The 26,680-nt window shown below is 34.8% G+C and overlaps 1 protein-coding gene across 3 annotated transcripts; it reads right to left on the reverse strand.

Moving 5' to 3' along the window:
• Positions 1-25,592, reverse strand: LOC113235772 (ATP-binding cassette sub-family B member 6, mitochondrial). Of its 3 annotated transcripts, XR_003310891.1 has the most exons (18): positions 25,528-25,592; positions 23,743-23,896; positions 20,769-20,913; positions 16,293-16,492; positions 15,312-15,459; positions 11,934-12,105; positions 10,499-10,668; positions 9,144-9,381; positions 8,564-8,739; positions 8,052-8,121; positions 7,832-7,967; positions 6,815-7,022; positions 6,232-6,410; positions 5,325-5,439; positions 5,074-5,214; positions 4,326-4,447; positions 1,463-2,780; positions 1-407 (listed from the first exon to the last, which is right to left on the reverse strand). XR_003310891.1 is itself a non-coding variant. In XM_026471667.1 (17 exons), exons 2-17 carry the CDS (start codon positions 23,892-23,894, stop codon positions 2,609-2,611), a joined length of 2,544 nt encoding a protein of 847 aa, XP_026327452.1. In that variant the 5' UTR covers positions 23,895-23,896; positions 25,528-25,592; the 3' UTR covers positions 1,165-2,608. The 3 variants fall into 3 exon arrangements, 2 of the variants coding, with proteins under 2 accessions (XP_026327452.1, XP_026327453.1); XM_026471667.1 differs by lacking the exon at positions 1-407 and having other exon boundaries at positions 1,165-2,780; XM_026471668.1 differs by lacking the exons at positions 1-407; positions 1,463-2,780 and adding an exon at positions 4,075-4,164 and having other exon boundaries at positions 4,276-4,447.
• Between the last annotated feature and the right edge of the window lie 1,088 nt (positions 25,593-26,680).

Raw genomic sequence — 26,680 nt, forward strand, 5'->3', positions numbered from 1 at the left:
TACAATGTTAACAACTTCATCTAGTTGGATCCATTGTTGGATTGTTCTACTAACAAATACAAATAACTTAAGATGGGAATAACCCTAACTACGTACCCATAAAATATACTTTATATAATCTTCAGCAGCCCTCAATCTTAAAAGCGAAAAACTGTAAAACTACGAATATTTTACACTGAAACATCATTTAGAAAACACTATTTTTCAAGCGATCAGTCATGTCCTTAATACAAACCTGATTACATCTCCAAACTAAGAATATGGGTACATTCGTAGTTTTGAAAAAACAACCTAGAAAAAATAAATATTAGTTATTTAAACTTCAATTTTTTTCTAAATTGACGTATATGTAAACAAACCATAACTCCACACTTTCCAGACACACCAAAGCAAATATTGCTTAAGTGCTTCTATTTTTTCAATGTCCCTCGGCAAACTTAGTGTTTCGGCTATCGTCGGGTTTTATTCAATTGCCCTTTGCCTTTGGTACAGACTCTTTCAGCCGACTTGAAAGTATATAGAGTTGCTATTACATTTTTTATTTATTATACAATGGGAGGAAAGCCGCTAAAGTCACTGGCACGGCAGATAACTTACAGCGTATTTTTTACAAGAAGCCAAATTCAAACATTTGGTCTCAAATTAAACGACACGTAGCTATTAAAAATACAGCAATTGAATGTGACAACAATCAAAGAAACTATATTGGACAAAAATTATATGATTGAACCGGCAGAATGGATAACTATATTGGACAAAAACTATATGATTGAACCGGCAGAATGGATAAAGTATGCGATCATGTAATAAAATGTGAGGATGAATATAGAACATTTGAACCAGTTTGAACCGTATACGGACAATTTTATAATAAATACATATTCGTACAACGCAGACAGTGATTATTCCATCGATGACGAACATACTAACACTGCTATGTCAGATGAAGAAATGCGTTCTGGGGTCTACTCTCGATCTCCGTCCGACAGCCGTCCGAAATAATTACTGTCAAATAAGCAATACTCGACCAAATGAAAAGACGGGTGAAGCGAATGAAGCTTCATACTTGATACCTGTCTTTTAATTTGGTCGAATATTACTTATTTAACAGTAATTGTTTTGGACGGATGTCGGACGGAGATCGAGAGTAGACCCCCAGATTCGGACTGAATTGTAATGATTAATAACCGGAAAAATATTTTTTAGTTTATAAAAGAAGCACACTTTATTAACTTGCTTATTGACATGGAGTAAATGTTATTAAAAATAGGGAAATAGTTTTACAGCTCTATATAGTTCACGCGGAAACCGAAAGAAAACTCTTTGCAACAATGTACTTTATTGTACATTGTTCTAAATTCAAATTGTTAGATTTCATATCTAATAATTAATGGGCATGGAAATTAATATTCGTTTGCATCCGGAATTGCAGAGGGACATTGAGAAAATAGAAGCACGGTACCTTTTATTATCCTTCTATATACCTTACGTCACATACTTAATTTATTCGACCCCCGAAAACATGAAACTTGTTTTTCGCGCCATACAACGCCGTACATTCCTAGTCTGCACCGTTCTTTGAGGTTGCAACTAGATGACTCTGAAATGGTATCTAGAAGTATAGGATTCACCACAATTTACAGACTAATTTCCTCGACCTCAAAACTTTCTTTTTCGCGCCATAAAACGCTGTACAAGCGATCAGTCACGTCCTTAATACAAGCTGATTACATCTCCAAAGTATGAGCCTATGAAAAAACAAGCTAGAAAAATTAAATATACCTTATTCCAAGCACAAAATTTCTTTTTCTAAATTGACGTAGATGTAAACAAGCCATAACTGCACACTTACCAGACGCACCAAAGCAAATATACTTTTTATTATCCTTCTATATACCTTAATTCACAGATTTCATTTATGCGAACCCCCAAATAATGGAATTTGATTTTCGCGCCTTACAACACCGTATATTCCTAGTCTGTACCATTATTTGATGTTGCAACTAGATAACACAGAGGGTGTAACATAAGTATAGCGTTCAGCATAATTCAGACTTAGTTCCTCGACCTCAAAACTTTCTTCTTCGTGCCATACAACGCCGTACATTCCTCGTCCATACCAGTCTTTGTTCTTTAGCATTCACCTTAATCACAGTTTCTTTGACCCCAAAATTCTGCCACTTAGTCGCAGAAACGCCGTACATAGTTCGTACTATTCTTTGGTGGTTCGCTCTAATAAGTACGGCGCTACTTGTCCTACAATTTGTTATAACAGGAACGTCAAGTAATTGATAACAGTATTCAGGAGTACGCAATTATTCGAAGCTTATTTCTACATGCATTTCTTCTTCAACCAATAGTAAAATATTTATTGATGATAGTTAACTAAATTTGTGTAAATATTAAAAAAAGTCTAATATAGAAAAGGAACTAATGTGTTTTCTTCTAAGTCCAGTTAGTACATAGGAGATTATCAATGATGGTGTAAAGCTATAACATATTTGTAATCCAGTGCAGAGAAGAAAAGTGACCACTAAATTCACTTGTACTCCCTTCACTGTTCATATCACTGTCACTCACTAACTATAATACTTTGTTCACGCTGAGTTTATGCAAATCCATGGGTATGGGCGAAGGAAAGGCCGTTGCTTGGCTGGTTATGTGGTTCATTGTTGTTGTTAGGTCCGTCAGCCGCGTCTAAAGCCGCGCTGTTGCGGCTCTCTAGCTGCTGCTGCCACATTGATGCGTAAAAACCACCTTGCGCTAGCAGTGCTTCGTGGCTAAAGAGAAACATGAATTTTGTCACAAAAATCTACGTATAATACGATATATATATAAATACTAAGTATAATAGCTATAACAATTGGTCAAGTACAAGTAAATTTATTCAAAGGAATCGTAATAAGATAATAAATAGCAAAGAAATAAAAATGTTATTGTTCGTTCACGTGAACGCTTCTATAAGCTTGTGCCTTCCAAATATCCAGAACTCTAATATCAAGGAAAAAATTCCACAGGCTAGATCAGTCTGATTTCAATGTTTCCCATTGGCCAGATTGATAGCCAACGGGAAACATTGAAATTTTCTTTATCTTACTACTCAAGCTTGATTAAACAGTTTAAGTGACAAACGACATAGGGTGCTAACAGATTGAATGCATGTTTGCATTTATCTATATTTATATCAACTTCTTGCTGTCGTTGTCTCGGCTACATGAAGTTGATTACGACTTCACGCATTAACTGCATGCAGTCGATCTATGCTGTCGGTTTCAACTGCAAGCAGTGAATGCGTGAAGACGATATCAATTTCATGCAGCCGAGACTTCGACTCTAATACAAACAAACAACATGCGCCAATAACCTTTGAAAAGCATTTGACACTGAAAACCACAGCGTTACTATTACGCTTTTATTGCTTCTGCGCATTCTATCAAGTTCATATAATGACTTCACGTATTGACTGCAAACATGCAGTCAATACGTGAACAGGGGCTGTTCCATTCGGTGGTGTGGGAAAAACAGCAAAACATTTAATTACAAAACAAACGGAATCACATTTCATAGGTAATTAATATTAAATATGTAATTTTTAAATTTTCGTCCATATAGCAAACCTCGAGTTAAACTGGTTGATTTGAAGTGAAACAATTGACGACACTCGTCAATTGTTTCGAATTCGGGCTAGCCAATCGGAGTGCAGTTGTCATCGTAATGATATGGCAGAATAGTTTTCAAACAAATTAAATGACATTTCGTCTCTATTTCTGTTTACATATTCGATAGGCCAGCACGACAAGGCGCGACTAGCGCGAAATGTTTTGTTATTCTCTATGCGAGAATAGCAGTATCTCGCGCTTTCTGTCGCTCTCGCGCCCTGTCGCGCTAACCCAACTGAGCTATTAGCATTAGCAGAAATGAACTATGCCTCTACTATAGCATTTGTGTTTAATACTCGCGGCTGTAGAGACGTGACATTCTATGAGATTTCTGTACAATGTTTTCGTCGCTGTGCTCCCATGGGATCCACGGAGAACTACATGGGATTTTAGGCAAGAAAGCTAAGCCAAGACCTTTTCAGCGAACAACTTTCAGCTGGTAATAAATGATATAGATTTTAAGACTTTCATGGTTATTCACTAAATGATTATCACTAATTCTTACCACGGTATGACTTCTTTTTATTTTCCCGATATTTCGAAACGGTTGCACGCTCCATTGACTGTCAACCCGTGACCATGGAGCATGAAAAGAAGTCATACCGTGGTAAGAAACCTAATATTAGTGATAATCATTTGGCAATAAATGATGAATCAAACACTCACTTTCCTCTCTCAATAATTTCTCCGTCTTTGAGCACCAATATCTCGTCGGCGTGGATGATAGTGGACAATCTGTGCGCTATAATTATTGTTGTTCTATTTGCACATACTCGCGCTAACGCCGCCTGGAACACACAAAATAAAAATTTGCCAGAATCTATAATAAAAAAAATATTTATTTGTTATGCTTATGCAAGGCTGCAAAGTTGTTGTTTGACGCGAGTGCTTGTTTTGAAACCTGAGCAAGAGAAGTAAGCTCAGATTTAAAGATAGATTCAAAAATAGATTCCTGAGCATAGCGAGGGTTTCAAGGCACGAGACGCAAAACATGCTGGCCGAGCGAAACTCACAACTATTCACATCACTATGGCGAGGACAATGGTAAATGAAAGAAAAATAGTTGAACTAAATACATCAGTTTTTTAAATTGAAAGAAAAAATTTATCTTCAAATGCGTTCTGAATTTACACCTCATCAATTTTTATTCTTGCTTGTACTTTTCTTTTGTATGATTAAGTTATTATTGAAATTATTTGGTTCTTCGATGAATTAAAATATTTTAATTAGCAATTAGTTTTCTTTGTCAATTTAATGTCAACAATAATAAGAATAAAAGGCAGGCAAATAAATTAGAAATTCAAAACCGCAAAAAATGTGTGTGTGTTTGTGTATGTGTATTTGAATGAGTGTGTGTGTGTGCAAAATATATAATAAAAATATGTAATAAAAAGCAATTAACACGTCGTCTTACCTGAATATTTCTTTCAGTATTCGTGTCAAGGGCGGAGGTAGCCTCGTCCAGTAGTACGATAGTGGGATCTTTGAGTATAGTTCGCGCTATCGCTATTCTCTGCTTTTCTCCTCCACTTAGTTTTAAGCCTCTCTCTCCCACCTTAGACAAAAAGAATAATTGTTAAGTCCACTGTTTCGCATCATCTTATGTACAACCAAAATGTATAATCAAGTGTAATGAGAAAAATATGTTAAGTGTAGTTTCTTTACCCGTGTATCGTAAGCATCAGGGAATGTGAGAATTCTGTCATGAATATCAGCGTTCTTAGCTGCTGCTATGATGTCAGCTGTCGGTGCGTCCAATTTTCCGTACTGGATATTATATCTGAAAATAATTATAAATTATTGTTGACTTACCGACAAATAATAATATAAACAGCCGCAAACAAGCAGCAAACAAAGGATCAATAATTAAAAAAGGTGACCGTTCAGATCATTTATATACATGCCATTTAAGACACTACCATAGTAACACGACAGAGAATAATCTCAAACTAACATGTAATACATATACTTAAGCCTAAATCATTCGTTTCGTGACTATTCCAATTTATTTTATGGACTAGTGTTTACTTTTCCATTAAAATAAATCTAAAACTACTATAGTAGTCCTTGATCTTACTAGGTAAAAAAAGGTAAAGATCAAACACTCAGAAAAAACTACTAAATCTGTCATAGATTTCTCATAGATGGCGCTACGACTAATAAGTCGTTGAAAGACCAAGTACAAAGACACGACGCAAGCACATAGAAAAATTCGTGAGGTCCGTTGGTCCGTTCCGTGGCTTAGTTGGTATAGCGTCTGGCACGGTATGCAAGAAGACGTCGGTTCGAATCCGACCGGATCGAAGGAATTTTTTCTGAGTGTTTTTTCTGAGTGTTCGACCTTTGTATTAATAATTATAACAAACTAGTGGAGTAATTTCACAAAAAATAATTGAATATCAATTCTATAAAAATTTAATTAATACTATAGTAGTACCTAAAACTAGTACTAGTATAAACTAGTAATGGTTTTGTTTGAAAGTTTAAAAAGTTATTTGATATCATTATTCACCTTTTTTAAATATTCTGTTTAAAAAAAACAGTATAACTTGGGCATACGCATGTTACGTACCTGACGGTATTGTTAAACAGGACAGTGTCTTGTGGCACGACGCCAATGTTAGACCGAAGCGAGCTTTGGGTAACCGTGCGAACATCTTGACCGTCTACTAGCACTGCACCTTCGTTCACATCATAGAATCGGAAGAGAAGCCGCATTATTGTTGATTTACCAGCACCACTGGGACCAACCTGAAAATAATATTAGAGCGTTTATTATTATATTGGATGACAGATTTGTAATATTATATCGCACCTACGGTTAAATATGGGATTAACTGCAAAAGAAATTAATGAAATTTATACACAAACAGAGACAACCATGAATTCCCTCATTTTTCCATAGAGAAAACCCTTTAATTGGAGTAGAGTTAGAGTAAACCCTTTTGGCATAAGCTCGCGTTTGTACACTAACGTTTTAAATTATTTGTTACAATGTAATTTGTTGTACAATAAAGTGTTTACATACTACTAATCACTACACATCCTATAAATTAAAATACAATAATTCGTGGATTTCAAATGGATGTATTAATTATCCACTCTATGCGTATTTCTTCCGTGTTTAGATATCTGTTATATAACAAAATACCCACCAAAGCTACAGTAGAGCCGGGCGCAACCTTGAAATTGATATTGTTCAGCACGAGTCTCTCGGGTCCGTAGCCGAAAGACACGTGTTTGAACTCCACAGCCCCTCTCCTGACGAGCAACTCCGGCGCACCGATGGCGTCCTTCACGTCTGCTTCTTCGCGCATCAAGTCGAACATGTTCTCCATGTCTACGAAGTTCTTTTGAATTGCTCTGGGGAGCGAGATTTTTTTTAGTACAACTTAAAAAAACACATACTACATACCTACGTCGTTAGTTTATACAGGGTTATTTAGAAAATACTAACAACTTTCAGGACAACTTTTGTTACACTACATTTAATAAATCATTAGTTTTTACTTTCATACAACAATAAAATTATAACGTTCTAAACGGTGATAACTCTGTGGTAATAAAAGAAAGCGCTCGCGTAAATACCCAATTTGATGTAAAACGCAGGAAGGGGTGAGGATAGACGCTTGCACGTTTGAAAAGTATCAGATAGTACAACAAAATCTTAAAAAGTTTATTTTTGGTAAACTTCTAATATTTTGAAAAAATCATGGAACAAGTTATTGTTTATGATGTTAATATTTTACAAATAACTCTGTATACAGCGAGTGAATAAAAAAAGTAAAAAAAAAATTCTAGGCATTAGGTTTCATACAAAGACTCCATTTTGGAAAAAAAATGGTAGGTCAAATTTCCACAATAATATTTTTCTTCGGAACAAGTTTTAGAATTGTTTGAATACCTTAACTCAACGAATTCGTCAATTAATTCCACAGACAGCCTAGGGACGAGAGCGACGCGCGAGGAGGAATATCCCGAACCGGGGTCTAAATCTTTTCCTCCCTCAGTTTTCTTGGTCAAGTTCAACGACAATGGCGGCGCGAAAACCGCCGCCGACTTCTACTACGGCCTAAACCCTCTCCTTGTAAAAGACCCGTGTCCAACAGCGGGACGAATTGTGAGTTGACGATGTTGACAATGGTAAAATATTTATTATAGTTTTTTCTTACCTATAGTAAGTACCGAACCAATTAAGTGGCACGTAAAGTTGTACTATGTAAGAAGCGAACAGCACATAGTCTCCAACTGTGAGCTGCCTAGTTTCTACCACCATGTGAATAGCCAGTAGAGACCCAGCCAGAAGGCCTTGAAAAAAAAACAAAAAAAAATACAATGTGTTCAACATGATTACAAACCTAGTGGTGAATAATAGCAATTACTGTTACTTACCACTGCATATAATGATGTTTTGCATCGTGTTTAACATATTCAAGGTTATCAAGGAATTAAATTCTTCTTTCTGAAAAAAAAAAAATATTAAAACAACCTACATAGCTCAGACTCGTCTCATAACAAATAGGCATAAATATGTATAATAAATAGTAGTGCTATTTTTACACCTAGTTCTCTTTTTCCAGATATAATAACAAATATATGTAGCTGTAAAGCTTCTTATGAAAGAGCTCGTCGCGGGAAGTACTGCCACCTTACTTATTTCTGCCACCAAGCAATGAAAGCAAGTGAAATTACAGGCACATGGGAATTGTCAACTCATGTCACACAATGACGAGCGTAGTGTCAGTGCCCCTCAGAGCTTTGTGATTTAAAGCTCCGAGTGAAACTACAGCTGTTATGGACAGGCGTGTCGTCTACTAACAGGCGCACGCACGACTTGTTTGTCGCGTCATTTGGTATCATAAAAAAAAAAGTATAATTACACGTGGTCAAAAGTTAAAACCTACTTGGTAATTGAGAATACAATCTTTATAAGCCATCACTTCGTAATTCTCGGCGCCGTAGTATTTGACAGTTTCATAGTTGAGCAGCGAGTCAACGGAACGAGCCTTTTGCTCGTTGTCCGCGAGATTCATGCGCCTCTGGTACTTCGTCCTCCATTCCGTTACTGCTATTGTTGCAACTAAAATTTATTATACAGAGCGTCAGGTTAGACTGCAAACTCTTGAAAGGGTATCAAGTACAGAATAAGATACAATAGGAATAAGTAAATATTCTAAATCATAGGTTCCCAGAGCCGTCATAAAAAATCTAATAGACTCTATTACCAAAACTGTGTATTAACACTTCCTGAATCACTCTAGTGATTGATGACTGGTGAAAAATCAAATAGACTCTATTGCCAAAACTTAATACACACTTCCTGAATCGCTCTAGCGAGTGATTATTGATAAGTGATATTGAATTTTAACATCGTTCGTTGTAAGTTTGGTGTGTAGAAAATATTAGTTCCTTAAAATTCCGCAACCTAATAACAATATTTATATCTACTTGTCAAGATAACACACAAAAGTGAAAATCACTTACTGATATAAAGCACCATGGTAGAAAAAACGATAAATCCAAACCACACATTGAAAGCCGTAACAAAATACCCGATCGCAATTAATATGTCGACGATTGTTGGCGTTATAGAAAACAGAATGTAGGAGAGTAGATTGTCTATGGAGTCAGTGCCTCTGTCCATTACACGGAGAACTTCGCCAGTTTTACGTGAGAGATGCCACCGAAGAGGCAGTTCGTGAAGGTGCTTGAATAACTCCAACTGGAAAGATATTTTTAAGGATCAAGTAATTTGGCTTCAAGCTCAGTATCTCAATGGGGAAAGCGCTAAACGCCCAATGTACATTAAAATGTACATTATAATGTATAATTATGAAGCATGTACATTATAATGTACATTTTAATGTACATTATAATGTATAATTAGCCTAAGCAAGTATGCCCTCAGTTTTGTATGAAACACGTACTTTTCTTGATACCGTATAGTCTAAATATAGCCCTAAATTTGAATGCGATATTTTCATTATAATGTACTCTGGGCATTTTCGTGATCATAAGCCAGGTACTCACTAACGATTTGCATGTTATGTCACCAAAAATCACAGTGAACGTGGCTCACGAGTGGAACGCATACGGTTCGCAGAGAGCCGACCATAACCACGTACTTATTCTAGCGAGTGAAGACTGTTTCACGCATACACACGAGAACCTCGTTACTGTATGTCACATTATAGTTACAGGTCTTTAATGAGTACCCGGCTTTAGGAATAATATTTTCAGGGTCCGAATCACTTCACATAGCATGGACATTTTGATGGACATACACAGAGCCTTACAAGGATAAGTGGTTAAAAACAATGTCAAGGGACAATATGATCATAATCACTAATAAACAATAAACAGTTTAATATAAAACAAAATATTAATAAAAAAACATTTTTTTCGAAACAAATTCCTCTATAATGTAAAATTCATTATCCTTCGGGTGGAGAGTGCCAACAACAAGCCAAATACCAATACGCTATTACTTGTAGGAGCGGAAACCACAGGGACTACTTTAGCGAAAATGATTCCTTTGAATGAAATATTTTACACCCAACAGAAACTTCAGTCGAGGGTAAAACATTTAGTTGTATGTAAAATTTTTCAGATTTATTTGCGGGTAGATGCTCAATACTTGTAGCATTTGAGACCGGTTGCTTGCGGGTATTTCGCTGCGAGTTCAGTAGAGTAGTCAATGAATGTAAGTTTTCCCGCTCCTCGAAATGTTCTGCTTCGACCCTTTGATCGCTTGTTCAAGTTTTGACGAGCGTAAACGATTATTACAAGGTAGGAGAAAGATGGGAAAAGACATAAAGGTAGTAGGTAGGTTCACCCACCTCTAATTCTCTAGTAGTATACTGTTGCACTCGAATCCAAAGGAAGGAGCGAAGGTTGTTCAAGAAGCCCATTCCACCGGTGCCACCGCCCTGCAGGAACTTGAAGAACACATATATCAACACCAAATCCCAGCAGAAGTACTGTGTTGTCGATGGTGATATACTGTCCACTGCAGAATAAACAAGGTTTCGTTTACGAAAACAAATTGAAAAGTGATTATATTATATTATATGGCACCAAAAATTATAGAGGCATAGATTATCAGACAACAGGTGTCTGATTAATCAAAGGCAGACCTTGACAAAAAGAACAAAGGTAGCACAAGACCGAGATACTCGTTGAAACCTTTACCCTACAGTTTGGGTATACCGTAGGGGTTAACGTAAAAATATATATTACTGAAGATGAAATCGGCTGACCACATTCTTGCCACAATTTTATAACAAATAAGAAGATTGATCTCTATTTCTTACACGACGAAGTATAGGCTGGTTTTGTGCCAATCCTTTCAAAACATGCACCGGAGCGTTGATATTGAATTCTAGAAAAAGCGTTACATATGTATCCAAATGTAAAACTATTTTTAAACAGCATAAAACGGCGGCAATAAATCACAACAACACCATTTGCCTTTATTGGATCATTGATCCGAAGTGACCTGGAGATGGACGATTTTGTTATTTACTTGGGGGACAGGCAACGCGTATTTTAGGTACATTTGTCTTAATTGTTTCTTTAGTATAGTCTGTCTTTTTTTCGAGTCATCATTAGCACAATATTCGTCTAACTACTGGGTACAGGTGCATTTAAATTGTTAATTTTTGTAAGTTCATACATTCGTATACTGCATTTATAGCTATGTCTATTAAAAACATAAGAGGAGACATATTTTAAAATTTTTCATTTTATCGAGTTCTTAGGTTTTCGCGATTGTTATACATAGGAATGAAACTATTTTGTGTTGTTGACTGGTCCCATGGTCAACCGTGACCATGGGACCTGTAAAGGACCCGAAACGTCGGTTTGTTTGAAAAAACAAATATACGCGATTTAAATCCGGAAAAATAGTTTCATTCCTATTTTTCATTTTAATTCAATACAGATAATCAAATTCGCTTGTACTTATTAAAATGTATATGAATAAAAATTTATTTCGATACTCGTAGGCTAATTATCAAAATAAGCATAAAGAAACAACAAGAATAAAGAAGTAACGCAATTAGAAATCATTAGAACGTCGTACCATTCACAATTAAGACATTTTTCGCATTATAGTGCCTTCTTTCGCAATCGATCCATAAAACAGTCTACAACAACTACATGACTATTTAAAATTTTATGAAAACTAGCAACCCTGCGAATGTCGTTTTACTACGTCGCGTCTTCAAAATTGACAGACTACAGATTTTTATCTTTCTTTAAACACCAACTTACCTATTTTTTTATTATAAATAGGCACGTATAAGTTGACAATTCGCCCTCCGATGAGCGCTAAGACGCAAATCAACACATTTAACTGCAGACAGAAGTTCTTGCGTGGCCAAAGGAATGGCAGTAGAATGCGCAACTTGCTGAAGACGTTGCGGAACGTCGATCTATTTTCGTTCTAAAAATAAACAAAATTTAATTAATTATAATAATAATGCACGCACCCATAGCCCCGCACTAGGGAAACCCTGTATCGCGGATGCGATGGACAAACACATAGACAACCACAAATTATACCCAAACTCACGAGAGAAATTAATGTAGGCCATACAAATATTTCTCCCGGCCCGGGAGTCAAACTCGGGACCTCTGCGTGGCAAACCAGCATAGTAACTGTACGGCCACAGAGGTAATTAAAACCTTCTCAGGTGCATTTAGTATCAAATTAGGTAATACAATATTATATTTTGATTGAATATCATCCTGTTTGTACCACCATGCCTCTATTTTTATTGTGAAATTGCTTTTATTAGTTTGATTACTCATTTGAGTACAGCGGCAGTAAATGGGTTTACATAAAGATTAGTGTTCGACTAAGAAAAATTGCTTCCATCCTGCTGGATTCCAAGGAATTTTTCAAGTTAAATACAAAGATATGCAACAAGCACATAGATAAATTCGTAAGATCTACCAGTTCGTTCCGTAGCTCAGTTGGGAGAGTGTCAGGCACAGTATGCTGAAGGCACTGGTTCGAATCCAGCCGGATCGATAGATGTTTTCCTAGTGTTGGATCTTTGTATTAATAACTATAATAAACTAGTAGTCATTTCACAAAACATAATTGCGATACCTCCAAACGTAAGTTGTAGTAAGTAGAAATATCATTTTTACTTTTTAAGTCAAATATATACTTTTTATGCATATATAGGTTCCGTATTTAAAACTTCAGTAATCACCTAATGTTATATTGACTTTCAGATATGGAACCTACAATGTACATAATAATCTCAGTACAGAGTACTACCGTAAACCGATCTCAAAAGTATTCATCCCCTAATTTGCCACCTTCAAAGATGGAATATTTTCATTTTAATGGAATATTTAATAATAGACGAAAAAAGAATCATCAAAATCGGTTCACAAAAGTTTTACACGATAACTACAAAAACATATATACAAAAAAAACAAATACAGTCGAATTGAGAAACTCCTCCTTTTTTTGACGTCGGTTAAAAAGGATATACTATTTAAGTTAAAAAGCTAAAAATGGTATTTTGACTTACAACTTACGTAGGAGGTATCGTGTCATGATAAATAAAACAACGTGATATCCAAGAAACTTAATATTGCTCTACTAGTTTGTAATTATTATTTATACAAAGATCGAACAATGAAGAAACTTTCATAAGTTCTCACAGGTGGTAAAAAAGCCGTAGGGAGGGTCGAAAAATTCACTGCATGAAAAAATATTCAACACAAGCAACTTTGACAACTACACGATTTTACCTTCACCAGGTTCGCGGAATAGCAAATTACCTTACTTCAATTTTTATTAACATGGACTTCCCCAAAATAGCGTCTGAATCTCATCGTCATTTCAACCAAAAGACGTCAACTCTTGAATATAGGCTTACCCCAAAGATACCTAGCCGCTAGCATCCAGCGGATTCCCGCAGCCTTCACCAGATCATCAGTCCACCTTGTGGGTGGTCTGCCCAAGCTGCGTCTTCCGGTCCGCGGTCGCCACTCGAGAACTCGTTGGCCCCATCGGCCATCTGTTCTGCGAGGAACGTGCCGTGCCCACTGCCTCTAAGTTTTGCAATTTTTTGGGCTATGTCGGTTACTCTGGTTCCCTTGCGGATATCCTCATTACTGATTGGATCTCGCAACGAAATTCCGAGCATAGCCCTTTCGATTGCCCTTTGAGTGACCTTGATCCTTCTTATGAGGCGCATAGTGAGCGACACGGCTCAGTGCCGTAAGTCATCACTGGCTACACACAATGGTCGAAGACTTTTGTCTTGAGACACTGTGGTATCTTGGACAAGAAGATATGGCGTAATTTAAAGCCTGAATGTCAAAATGCTGTTTAAACCCAACACAAAATCCGCAATACGAGCATAGAGAAATTCGTAAGATCTGCTAGCTCGATCCGCAGCTAAATTGGCAGACCGGTTGCCACGTTGAAGCGACAGACACCGACTGGTCCGCAACCAGTCGGATCAGAGGGATTGCTGTTTGTTTGATCTTTGTATCAACAATAATAAAGAACTAGATACCACAAGACAAGAGCTTGAAAAAAAGATTTTCCCGCATGAATGAGAAGTTAGTTTTTGTTCAAATTACTTTTGTCGACATGACTGTAGTACTACTAATTATTGTGTGGTGAAATGTAGCGAACAATATAGGACCTGGATTTCGAGTATAGCACTCATACTTAAATATTGTTGCTTTGATGTACAGTGAATTTCTCACTTTGACGCCAGCTAATTCGCGTGTTCATATGACTCGTTCATCATAAAAGTTAGTTGTGAATTAAAATTAATATAAATTATATTACTCTGACTTCAGGTTCATAGAAGTAGACGTACGCCATAGTTTAATAGATGCAGATAAATCCCATAAATCCCAAACCAGGTGTAAATAAACAGTCTGAAAATAAGGTGAAAAAAAATCTTTTAAGAATAAATGAAGGGGTCAGAGAAAGAATCTGTTAACTTACATTTTATGGGTTTGATGCCTGACCACCTACCAGTACTTTACAACACGTACTTGGTGGTCATTTTACAGTACTGAAAAAATATATCATATTTTACAAAAAAATGTAGCTCAACAGATTCTTCCCTTGACCACTTCAAATAAATTCATCAATTCCCAGACTGTTTACTTACCCTTTCATAAACAAACTTTAAATACAAACAAACTAGAAATTTAAGTTAGGTTCAATACATTTTAGAGTATATTTCACCTTTTCCTTAAATTCATATTTCTCTTCTGTACCACTAAAATGATTTCGATAAGGACATGACATGACCTAAACTAACTTAGCCTAAAATATTAATAGAAATTAGAAAATATACTTGTAAATATCAAATGTCACATGAATGACATTGTCATTGTGACGAAATTAAGTGGAAAACATTTCGCAAAAAGTTGTTATTGTTTCTGAGTAATTTAGAATGGACGTTTTCCAGTTCTTTTTTTTAATTCAGATTCGAGTTTTTTGTCATTAAAAACCCTCAGAGCAAATATTGTTGCGCTAAGTTTCGCTCATAAATGTTTAACAAGGTGACACTCGCTCTACAAAAATAATAGTATCTCATAAAAATTTCATTTGAGGTTCTAAACATTATAGCTTAATAGTAAATAAAAAAAACAACTTACCCTTGGAGGCAAATTCCTGCGAATATCCTCATTCACAAGAAGCTCAAATTGGTGCATAATGCCCGGTGCTTTCATACCAAGAATGAACATGATCATGCAGGACACGTAACGTCCAACGAACAATGCCATTTCTAACCGGTCTTGAAGGCTGAAATAAATATTTTATATTTTTTTAGTGTTCCCAGCAAGATTGATAATGTGACATCATTTCAGAATTGTGTAAAAGGTCATATATTTTTTGAGCATTATAATATGCGCGACGTAGACGTGTCTAAATTCGGAAAATTCTTTTGGCATCAATGATGAATTCATTAATTTATATTTTGTTTATTAATTTTAATTCAAAATAACAGAATTTAGTAACATTATTTAGTAATTCCAAGATTAACAATGCCATTTCTAACCGGTCTTGAAGGCTGAAATAAATATTTTATATTTTTTTAGTGTTCCCAGCAAGATTGATAATGTGACATCATTTCAGAATTGTGTAAAAGGTCATAATATTTTTTGAGCATTATAATATGCGCGACGTAGACGTGTCTAAATTCGGAAAATTCTTTTGGCATCAATGATGAATTCATTAATTTATATTTTGTTTATTAATTTTAATTCAAAATAACAGAATTTAGTAACATTATTTAGTAATTCCAAGATTATTTGTCAACTTTTCAATATATGTTTAATAAGATATATCTATGTACAGTCTACTACTACTATGTACAGCTCACTTAGGTATCCACTATTATTACAACGGGAACAATATTTTTAATTAAATAAAAATACAAAAATGCATTATTTTCTCTCAAAATAGTCAATGAGTAGTTACAACATTACGTAAAATAAAAAGTTCCTTAGTGAGAGCTAGAGTCTTCTAGAACTTAGCCTAGTACATACGTACTAGGTTGGAAACCTGTGTTACAGATCACCAGGCTCACTCCCTCTTAGCATATTAGAGAACGTACCATCTTAAATAATACTTACTCCCTTAAATGCCACCACCACCCTTCCTTGTTAAGATTCAAAAACGACAGATTTTCAGACACAAAGACCATGGCCCAGAAGACGAGTAACACAAAACCATGGCCCCGTGGAGGCACTGAGGGTAGAAGATACCTCCTTTCGAGTATAGCCAAATACGCTGAGAGGGGAAACACTATCAGGCTTACTATTAGTGCTAAAATCTGAAACAATACAGGATAATTTACGGGCGTTATTAAGGTGTAGATGAAGGTATCTGTAGTTTTTTTTTTATAAAAAATAAGTGCGCGTTTGACCTCCATCTCACCTGATGGAAAGTGACGATGAGGTCCAGGATGTAGCATGCACATCTAAATAATGCCTATTCACTCTCGCCTTGAAAAGGTCCAAGTTGTGACGTTCGGGGAACAAGTCTGCAGGCAGGGAATTCCACTCCCTAGCCGCTCGCCATACAAATGTGGTAGCGAAACGCTTCGTGCGAATCCGGGGAATATCCACAACATAGGGGTGGAACCCCAGCCCACGTCTAGTGCCGGATGATGGAAAGGGGTAGGCGGAATCAAATTATGCAATTCCATCGCACACTCTCCGTGATATATCGTGTAGAATACCGATAAGCTTCGCCACTACTAACTCCGAGTCACCAATATAAGCCACTGAGCACGCTTGTGTATTGAATCCAAGGTGGCCAGTTGGTATTTTGCAGAGCCATAACATAAGTGGCAGCAGTACACGACCGATCCTGTGCTTGGTACAGCTGAAACAACTGTCCCGGTGTGAAGTAGCGCCTCACGTTGGAAGGATGCCAAGCTATTTGCCGAAGTTCAGATTGGACGACAGGTCCAATCCAAGTAGGTGAAGACGGTCGGCTATCGGTATGGATATATCGCGGTAAACGACCTTAAGTCCATATTTTGGAATTTAGATATTTTTTACAAATATTTCTTTCGATGGTAAAAGATAAAATCCTATCGTTGTTTGTTTTTTATTTGACATATTTTAATTGAACTTAAGGTTACTTTTAAATTTTAAATTGATTTTAAATAATTAAGAAACTCATTACTTTTAAAACACCCTGCAGTATAAATTACTATTTCGTCGGGGATATTGTAAATCCGCGCACGTAGCATTGGAAATAGGCCCGTATCTGTTATTAAACCAAATTTTACAGGAATTTGTTTTAACGTTATTACTTTGTTATATAATATTATCTCAAAGCAATGTTGAGATAATACTATGTTAGTTGTCATGTGCGATATATGAATAGATAAACCGAAAATATTTTTTTATAAAAATTTGCTTAACGATATGCCGGTTTCGAGTACTTGGGTTTAGCGGTTATTCATCATCATCATCATTATCATCAAGTCAGAAGACGTCCACTGCTGAACACAGGCCTCCTCCAAAGATTTCCAGACATGCCGATCGCACGCGACGTGCATCCATCTATTACCCGCCGCCCTTACCAGGTAATCTGTCCATTTAGTAGGGCGCAGTACCAATGAACGCCTTCCAGTTCGTGGTATCCATTCAAGAACCTTTCTGCTCCAACGGCCGTCAGTTCTACGAGCTATGTACCCTGCCCTCTACCACTTCAACTTGCTAATCCTTTTAGCTATGTCAGTGACTTTCGTTCTTTTACGGATCTCCCCATTTCTGATTCGATCACGCAGAAAAAGGCCGAGCACTGCTCGCTCCAGAGCTTGTTACGTAACTTTGAGATTTTTTGAGGCCCTTGCCTTTTTATGTAGCGATTATTACACAATGAGGATAAATTATGTCACTCAGCAGTGGTCTTAGGACCTGTAAAGGGCCGGAAATGTTAGTTTGTTTGAAAAAAACAAATATACGCGATTTAGATCCGAAAGAAAAGTTTTCCAGTATGCAGGTTTTATAATCAATCAATAGCATCCATCGTCTACGCTCGAATAACGGTTGTTTTGAATTATAAGGAATTCAACAGGGATTATTGTGTTTTAAAAATACACCTAACAGCCTCTGTGTCCCAACGGTTACCATGCCGGGCTGCCACGCAGAGAGCCCAGGTTCGATTCCCGGGCCGGGAGAAATATTTGTATGGCCTACATTTATTTCTCTCGTGAGTTTGGGCGTAATTTGTAGTTGTCTATGTGTGTGTCCATGGCACCCGCGACACAGGGTTTCCCTAGTGCGGGGATATGTTGAGTGTGCGCGTTATTATTAGGTATTACATAAAATTTTTACGTGCAAATATGTCCTTGAAGTTACTATGTCCATATAGCCATAAGTACGTAGACCAGAAGGTCTTTGTACCCAATTAATGAAAGAAACATGCAAAGTGTTCAATTACACATAGATAACTGCCTAAATTAGACACAAACGTTGTAATTTGCAACTTCCGTTTCTGGGTTTTTAGAGCAAACAAACTTACAATCTTCGTCACAGTATTTCGACAATTATCAAAAGTAAAATTTTCATTTGCATTAAAAAATAGAGATAAATTCGAGAGTCACTTATGACCGACATTTTTTTTTTTTTTTGTTTATTTCACTTTAAATAGGCGCAAAATAGGCGCCTTGACGTCGAGTTGCGGACACCAGCCCGTTACACCAAGTACCAAGTAAGTATTTCACTTTAAAATTTACAATTAAGAAAACAAAATAACTTTTTATTTTATATTACGACACAGTTACGATACGATACAGTTATGGTGCTTTTGCAGTTTATAATGGCACAATTATGCATTTTTCGTGTTTTCGACTGGTGTTTATCTACGATAACGGTCGAGCGCGTTCTGAAGTGTAGCAGAGGCAACTAAGTGAATTTCACTTACTTTGGGCACGCGAAGTACCTACGTACACTTGCGGCGTCTATCTAGACAAATAATGTCTGTGGTTAGGCAACACTGTTCTCGATTCTGATCGATTTTGAGAACAAAGGGACGAAAATTATTATGTTCTTAGCAATATTATAAAAATATTCTACAACTCTTTTGTTATAACGTTTAGTAACGTTTCGTTATTTTTTCAGTTTTGTTTTATTTATTATCAGTAGTATCCATAATTTCGATAATTTTTGCAGCACGTCGCCTCGAATGTCCAAATATAGTGAGCAAATAATTACATACATCGCCGGATACGTAGTAGGAGTAATACAAAAAAATATATAAAGCAAAGAATTAACAGTCCGCTGTCTTTACAAAAACCTGGAGTTGGTCGTACTTATGAGTTCGTTGCTTTCGAGGACGAAGGTGGTCTAGTTTATCCCACATAAGATGTTATCCAAATATGCAGAGTAGCAGAGTTAGAAATCCGAGAAATAATAAACAAATCACAAACATTTCACAAAAGGCCGTCATTAAGTAAATCTATTATGTTAATAAGATTTTACCATATTTTGTCAGCAGTAACATTTTCATTTGTCTGGCCATTCATCAATTTGATCAATTACCAAGAGAAAACCATCTAGTAAAATTAATTAAGGCAGTCGCAAATTCATATATTGACGTGCGTTTTCATCACTTAAGTCAATCGATAAGGTCTTCTATTACAACAGATATTATATAATAAGCTCATTTCATTGGAAGAATAATAATTCCAACATTTGAAGTCGATTAAAAATTAGTCTTAATTTTTTCTTTTTTTTTTAAAACAAGTAAAATAAAGGACTTAACTATTACTTATTCTAGTATATTATTTTTCTACTATATTATTATTACGACTACTTGTAATCAAGAAATACTTGAACAAAAATTATTCTATTTCGAATCGATTAATTGAATGGAATACGCGTGTTTACGCGTATTCCGTTCACGCGTATTCCGTACAATCAATCGCTTTAGAGCGAGCGGAAGTAGGTTTCCATCACTAAATAGTTCTTGTGACGTCATAGTGGGTACAAAAAATGAGGCACGCTTGGTTTTCATACAAATTGCGTACTTGCGGCGTCTATCTAGATATATATGTATGTCTGTGATTTTAACCATTAATGTGCCTGGAATTAATTGAAATAACGAAAAAATTAATGTTATATTAATTTTTAAGTAAATTAAGCGTATTCAACACAACACAAAAATTGTTTGTGTAAAACACCGTTTAAATTTTTGAATTACTAGTTAATGACGACATTTTGTAATTAGTGTTGTTTAAAATCTCAATGTACTAAATGATGCAATTGTTGGCTTTTTAAAATTTTGGTGAATTATCATAAAATTAAGCTATTTATTCATGTTATTAGACAATTTTTTTTATTATGCTTGTCAAAAATATCACCTAATGTCAAGTGAAAATGTGATCGAGGATGGTACACGCTCGATTAGAAAATACCTCTGGTTGTTCGGGAAAATAGAAATACCTTTTGCATTATTTAAGCGCGATTACTTATAGTCTGAATAGCATAGTGAATGTACTTTGTGTAGTAGTCTATGATAAGTGTCACCTATGTGACCTGATAAGAAACATTTCAATGAAAGTAGATACCGCTCTATTACCGATTCCTTACCATATAACCATAAATATGTCCTCCTTTGAATACCAAAGCTTGTAACAGGAACCTTATCACACCAAGAATAGGTATTAATATGGTGAAGAATATTTGCACGCCGAATAGTCGTGAACATCTTACATCCGTCACTTCTGTGGCATATCTGAAAATAAAGTATTTTATTAAGTAAAACTGCAAATGTTAGAAGAAATAGCGTTAGGGTTGCCATTCATACAAGTTTATTGGCGTGTTTTTTGCGTCTGGCATTACTACTTTTTGCATAAAATATAGAAATCATTTCCATTAAAAATCTTATCATAGCACTTGCTAATATGAAATGTAGTAAATAAGTAACGACATACAAAATAGGTTTTATTGTGACTACATTTAAAGCAGCTGCTTACTTGCAGACTCAAACAGTTTCCTTTTATTTTTCCTTATTACTTGTATATTAATAGTATACTAAAAATTATAAATTCACACCAGATAATTATGAATAAAGGCTATGATGACATACATTATGTAAATAATAATATACACGATATCAATCAATTTAATTATAAATGAAAAATCTTAAAACAACAAAATCTAAAAGCAACCCTATAGTGTGTGTGAGTGTGTGCGTGGGTTATCCCACCTTAACATATGACGTAAAAACAGCCTATCACGAACAATTAACAATCGCCAACCTTGTTGTATTGTTTGATAAGCGTTTATACAAACGGTGATAAAGATATGATAACACTTGATCTCGTAAGTTAGTTCTCGATCAAGTTAATTATACGTTATTGTTTTATCTCTATGTGGGTACAGAAACACCTTATCATTGAATAAAACGGGGTTTGCATGACACGAATTTTTATTTACTTATACAGTCTACAACAAATGTAAATAAGTAAAGAATTTTTTTTTCTATTTACATTTCATTTTAGGTGAAAGGTTTCATTTTGATTTATTGTTTATAATTCACACAACGACAAAAGGTGTAACAGTTCATAAACTAAAAGTAATTTATTATGACGTCATCACTTTTTCCTGTAATGTAAATAAAATTGCACCAGTCATTTGGTAATTTAGCCAATGATTATCATTCACATGTGGCCTTGCGGATGGCAACGAGGGTTTTAAAGTACCCAGTTACAGACCTCACTTATTTATTTCAAAAAATATAAAATAACACATATTGCACTACTATGACAATAGTGTTGTAACTCAAAATATGTGAAATTCTAGATTATGCAGTAGCTGCAATTCAAATTTTATGTTCAGCAATAGCTGAATGTAAAATTTGAATCTCTACAAGTCGTTAGAATATTTTGAGAAATAATTAAAAGATATCTACTTAACTGGATATTAGACAAAAAATTTGTGACCTAGTTCTGAATAAAACAGCCCTTACTCAAAAATATGAAATTTAATTTACCTGTCATTTTCAAATAATTTGACGAATAGGAAATTGTTTAGATGTCTGTAATAAACTTTAACCTATACATGAAATTTTAATAATCTTTCGGAGAAATGAATAATTTGTTTTTAATTGATTCTGAAAAAGTACACTTTTTCAGTACATACATTATTTTATTAACAGCGTGAGCTAAAATACGTACAAACTATTGCCAATAAAACAAAATAAACAATTGGTCTCAAATGTAGGCATTGGCTTTTTATCAAATTTATCATATTTGCTAAGTCATGTAGATGAAGATTGCTTTTAAAGACTGTGCACAGAGGATGACTAATCATATTCTAGTTGAAATTACGACAAAATTTGAACAAAATTGTGTCTTGTGTGTGTATTTAATATGTAAACATGAGACGAAATCGAAAATATCAACTTCGACTGTCATATGAAATATCGATTTCCATTTTATTATTGTTGATATGAACAAGTATTTACACGATATTACACTACATAACTAGCTTTTCAGCAGAAATAAGGAGATGAGTCACCTTACCTTACCCCAGGGAACCAGGAATCCAGGTTCCCATGGCAAAAGCCACAGGGCTGTGTAGCACTGACTTAGAGAGGCGGTTTTATTTATTGAAATAAATAAAATCAAATTGGTAATAATTTACAGGTTACAAGTTACAAAAAGAGTTTCTGGAGAGTATGTGATTGTAATTTCGATAGTGAGTATTAAAATTATCGCATCTAAACCCACATAGTATATTTTCGATTTTACTTTTTTATGTGCACCTTACATTCACTGAAATACATTGATTTTTATTCAATGGGCGAGATATAAGTACCTCGAAAAATCAAATAATACATATTATCACTTTGATGAGATAATTTTGATGCTTACTGCACCTTGAGATATTTGCCTTATGATTGTGTGGTTGTGCTTAATCATTTGGTTAACAGGCCCTAATGTAATTTGCAATGAAATAAAAATATTTTATGTTCAGAATATGTTTTCAATTTCTTTCTTATTTTAAGTATAGAAGATCATTCTTTGTCACAGATGAAAGAAGTTTCATAATTATGATCAAGGTTTTTGCTGGTATTAGTTGTTTTTTTTTACTAGATTATCATCTCACACTACACGTCCAAACAAAGTTATTAAAGAGTTTTCTTTGCTTGATTCATCATTTCAAATAATCAATTGTATAAACACTGAAGTGAGTTTTTTTTCCTGATTGTATTAAAATGACATCCACCGAAATTTAAGAATTTAAGAAAGTACTATTTGACTTTTTCGTGACGTTTTTTACAGTATGAATGAATTTTGACATTTAATCTTTAAAGCCTGTAACCCTCTATCTTATTTATAATTATTTTGACAAATTGTATTTTTATTATATCTTACTTTTATTGTTTTAATATTTAATTGTATAATTCAGTTCATAATAATATGATATTAAGAATATACTATGGAATGTATTATGTTGGCATTCATTACAAGAAATACAGTAAAATTGTAATTAATATTTGCCATTACTAATTGCAGATGTTGAACTTATGATCTCAAATATTGTAAACTTTACATACCGTTTATACATAACAATCTGCATAATTCCACATATTATGAGGAATCCACCAATGATTGCTCCAGAGACAGTCTCCATGAAGCATTGAGATATACCATGGTCCACCCACACCTCCCCCAGTGTTACATTTGGGGGACAGTACTCCATTTTCATTGCTGAAAAAAAACATATATCATTAAGTAAAGAAAAAAACACATATTTAACAGATGGTGGAGAGAGAGACAGGGCAAGGAAGGCATAAAATTGATTGTTGCCATGTATTGCAATATGTCAATTATGATGAAATTTTGGACAGGAAACATTTTTAAACAATTTATAGAGTTTCCTGTGGACCATTTTTGCTTTAAGTTTCTGTCTAATTAAGTTAGTCAAAAGATAATCACTACAGAAATCACTCTATTCCAGCAAATATTGAATGTGAAACAGTGCCATAATATAAATTAAATAGCTTCTTTTATAATAACACCTCGTGAAGTGTGCCATCTGCATAGTTTTGGTAGTTCAAAAAACATTGGGAAATAATTATTTGCACAATTTTTTTTTATTATTCTAATGTAAGTGTGCATTTGACCTCCATCTAACCTGATGGAAAGTGATGATGAGGTTCACGATGGAGCATGCGCATCTAAATAATGTCTATTCATTCTCGCCTTGAAAAGGTCCAAGCTATAATATTCAGGGAACAAGTCTGCGGGCAGGGAATTCCACTCCATAGCCATTCGCCATATAAATGTGGAAGCGTAACGCTTCATGCAAATCTTTGGAATATCCACAACATATGGGTGGAAGCCAGGCCTACGCCTAGTCCCCCGAAGATGGAAAGGGAAAGGCGGAATTAAATTGTATAATTCCATCATACAGTCTCCATGATATATCCTGTAAAATACCGATAAGCAGGCAACTTTACGGCGGTGTTCAAGGCTCTGCAGCTTCGCCTCTACTAATTCCGAGTAACCTATAAGCCTCTTGGCACCCTTGTCAATTTAATCCAAGGTGGCCAGTTGATATGTAGCAGAGCCATCCCAAAGGTGGCAGCAGTCCTCCATACACAACCGGACTTGTGCTTGATACAGCTGACACATACAGATTATAATTTAATTCTATATATGGAAATATGTAGTCATCACTGTATCACACATTATTACTTAGTAATCAGCATTGCAACATGTATGTAGAAGTTCTTTCTTTTTTAATGAGATCAAGTGACTGGACAAACATTTATCATACGTACAGCTTAACCGGCTTATTGAAAGAAATTAAAACAATAAGTTTCTTATGAATTACGTATTACAACTTTCTAAATTAGAGTAACTAAGCGTCAATTGGTAGTTTTAAATTAATAATTAATAAGGTAATCATTGCAATTGATGTCTACATGACTGTACTACTTAAGACAAGTTATTCTTAATGATTGAAATCCTCTTTTTAATTTCAATACAAATTATTATATTACATAAATAATAAAATGGAATGAAAATATTCTAGTACATTCTTATCTAAAACCCTTGAAATTGTTAGGTATAAAAAAATTTAATTAAACTGCTAATGTGATAGTACTTTTCCTTTAAAAATAAAATCCACAGACAAGCACATGTACATATAAAATTCCAGAATTAATAGTTAGTAAGTTAGTTTCTTTATTTTAGAGTACCTATGTAATTTTGTGAGGGTAAATTATTTCTGAAGGATTGAAAAAGCATTTAAAAGCTTAATAAAACTAAAATACAAACATAGGTACTTGCAACTTAAAACTACAATATAAAGTGCATATATCAGAAATACTTACAATGCGTAATATATGGTGATTAGGCACTTTCACGCAATTAATTAAATGCTAAATAACCGGTACGCCACTCAGGTAAATTCTTATCAAAATTCCCTAATCACGATCTAATTTGCATTATTCAACTGGAAAAAATGATAACAATTGCGATTAATGTACCGCAAAATTTAAAAACAAAAGTTAAGGTTCGTCTGAAGTTTTCACGTAAGTCATAATTAAGGTAGTAGAAAGCGAATACTATACTGTGATAGGCGAAATCATATTATACAAAGAAAATGTACTAAGCTCACACCAATCATGGTATTTGTCAAAGTGACATTTTGAATTTTTTGTGACACTTTTTTTTTCCGATGCGCTTCATTGTAGTGGGGATTCGCTCTGGACCTTTTGGAGGGAAAAGTGTCGTTTTTATTTTGACTTTCAATTATTTTGTGAAATCTAGTTTAAAGTGGAATAGGATAGTACTATTGTGCCTTAATCGAAGATTAAAACGGAAAATTATACGAATCTCGAACTAAAATTCCCGTATCGGCCCGTTTTAAGGAATCCCGAGTCAATCCAAGCACGCCGCCTCAAATTACCTATTCTCTTTGTGGCGGCCTTATTTACAGAAACATAATTAAACGAAAATATGGCTCAAACGACTTGTATCCAAGCCAAAATTATTAATAAAATAATCATTGTAATGGCTACTGTCAAATTGTTCACTTGACTACATCTTGTGCAGTATTACTTAGTTTCCATTTTTATCTTTAGCTAAAGTAAATATATATATTTTTTTATTGTTATTAAATTTTATCAGAGTACTTCATACATTAAAAATATTTGAAGTATTAAAAAAAAATTGGAAAATTTTTACAAAGCTCTCAGGTTAATAAACTTTTGTTGCATTAGAAATCACGGGCAGGATTAGATACTCAAACAATGTAGTTAAAACTTTAATGTTCAATATTTTATTAAGTTTAGCCAAAGCTATAAAACCAGTACTGCGTCATTATTCCTAGACAACGCACAGTTTTGTAATAGCTACCAAACAATAAAAATGTAATCTCACTACACGATGACACATACATAAAGCAACACGTGTTCAGCCAAAAATTCTATTAAGTTTTGTATATATGTATGGACAACGGCACATCAGACTACACATTTTTGT

Source organism: Hyposmocoma kahamanoa, unplaced genomic scaffold, assembly GCF_003589595.1.
Source record: "Hyposmocoma kahamanoa isolate Upper Pololo Valley unplaced genomic scaffold, ASM358959v1 88, whole genome shotgun sequence".
In the NCBI taxonomy this organism is placed as follows: domain Eukaryota; kingdom Metazoa; phylum Arthropoda; class Insecta; order Lepidoptera; family Cosmopterigidae; genus Hyposmocoma; species Hyposmocoma kahamanoa.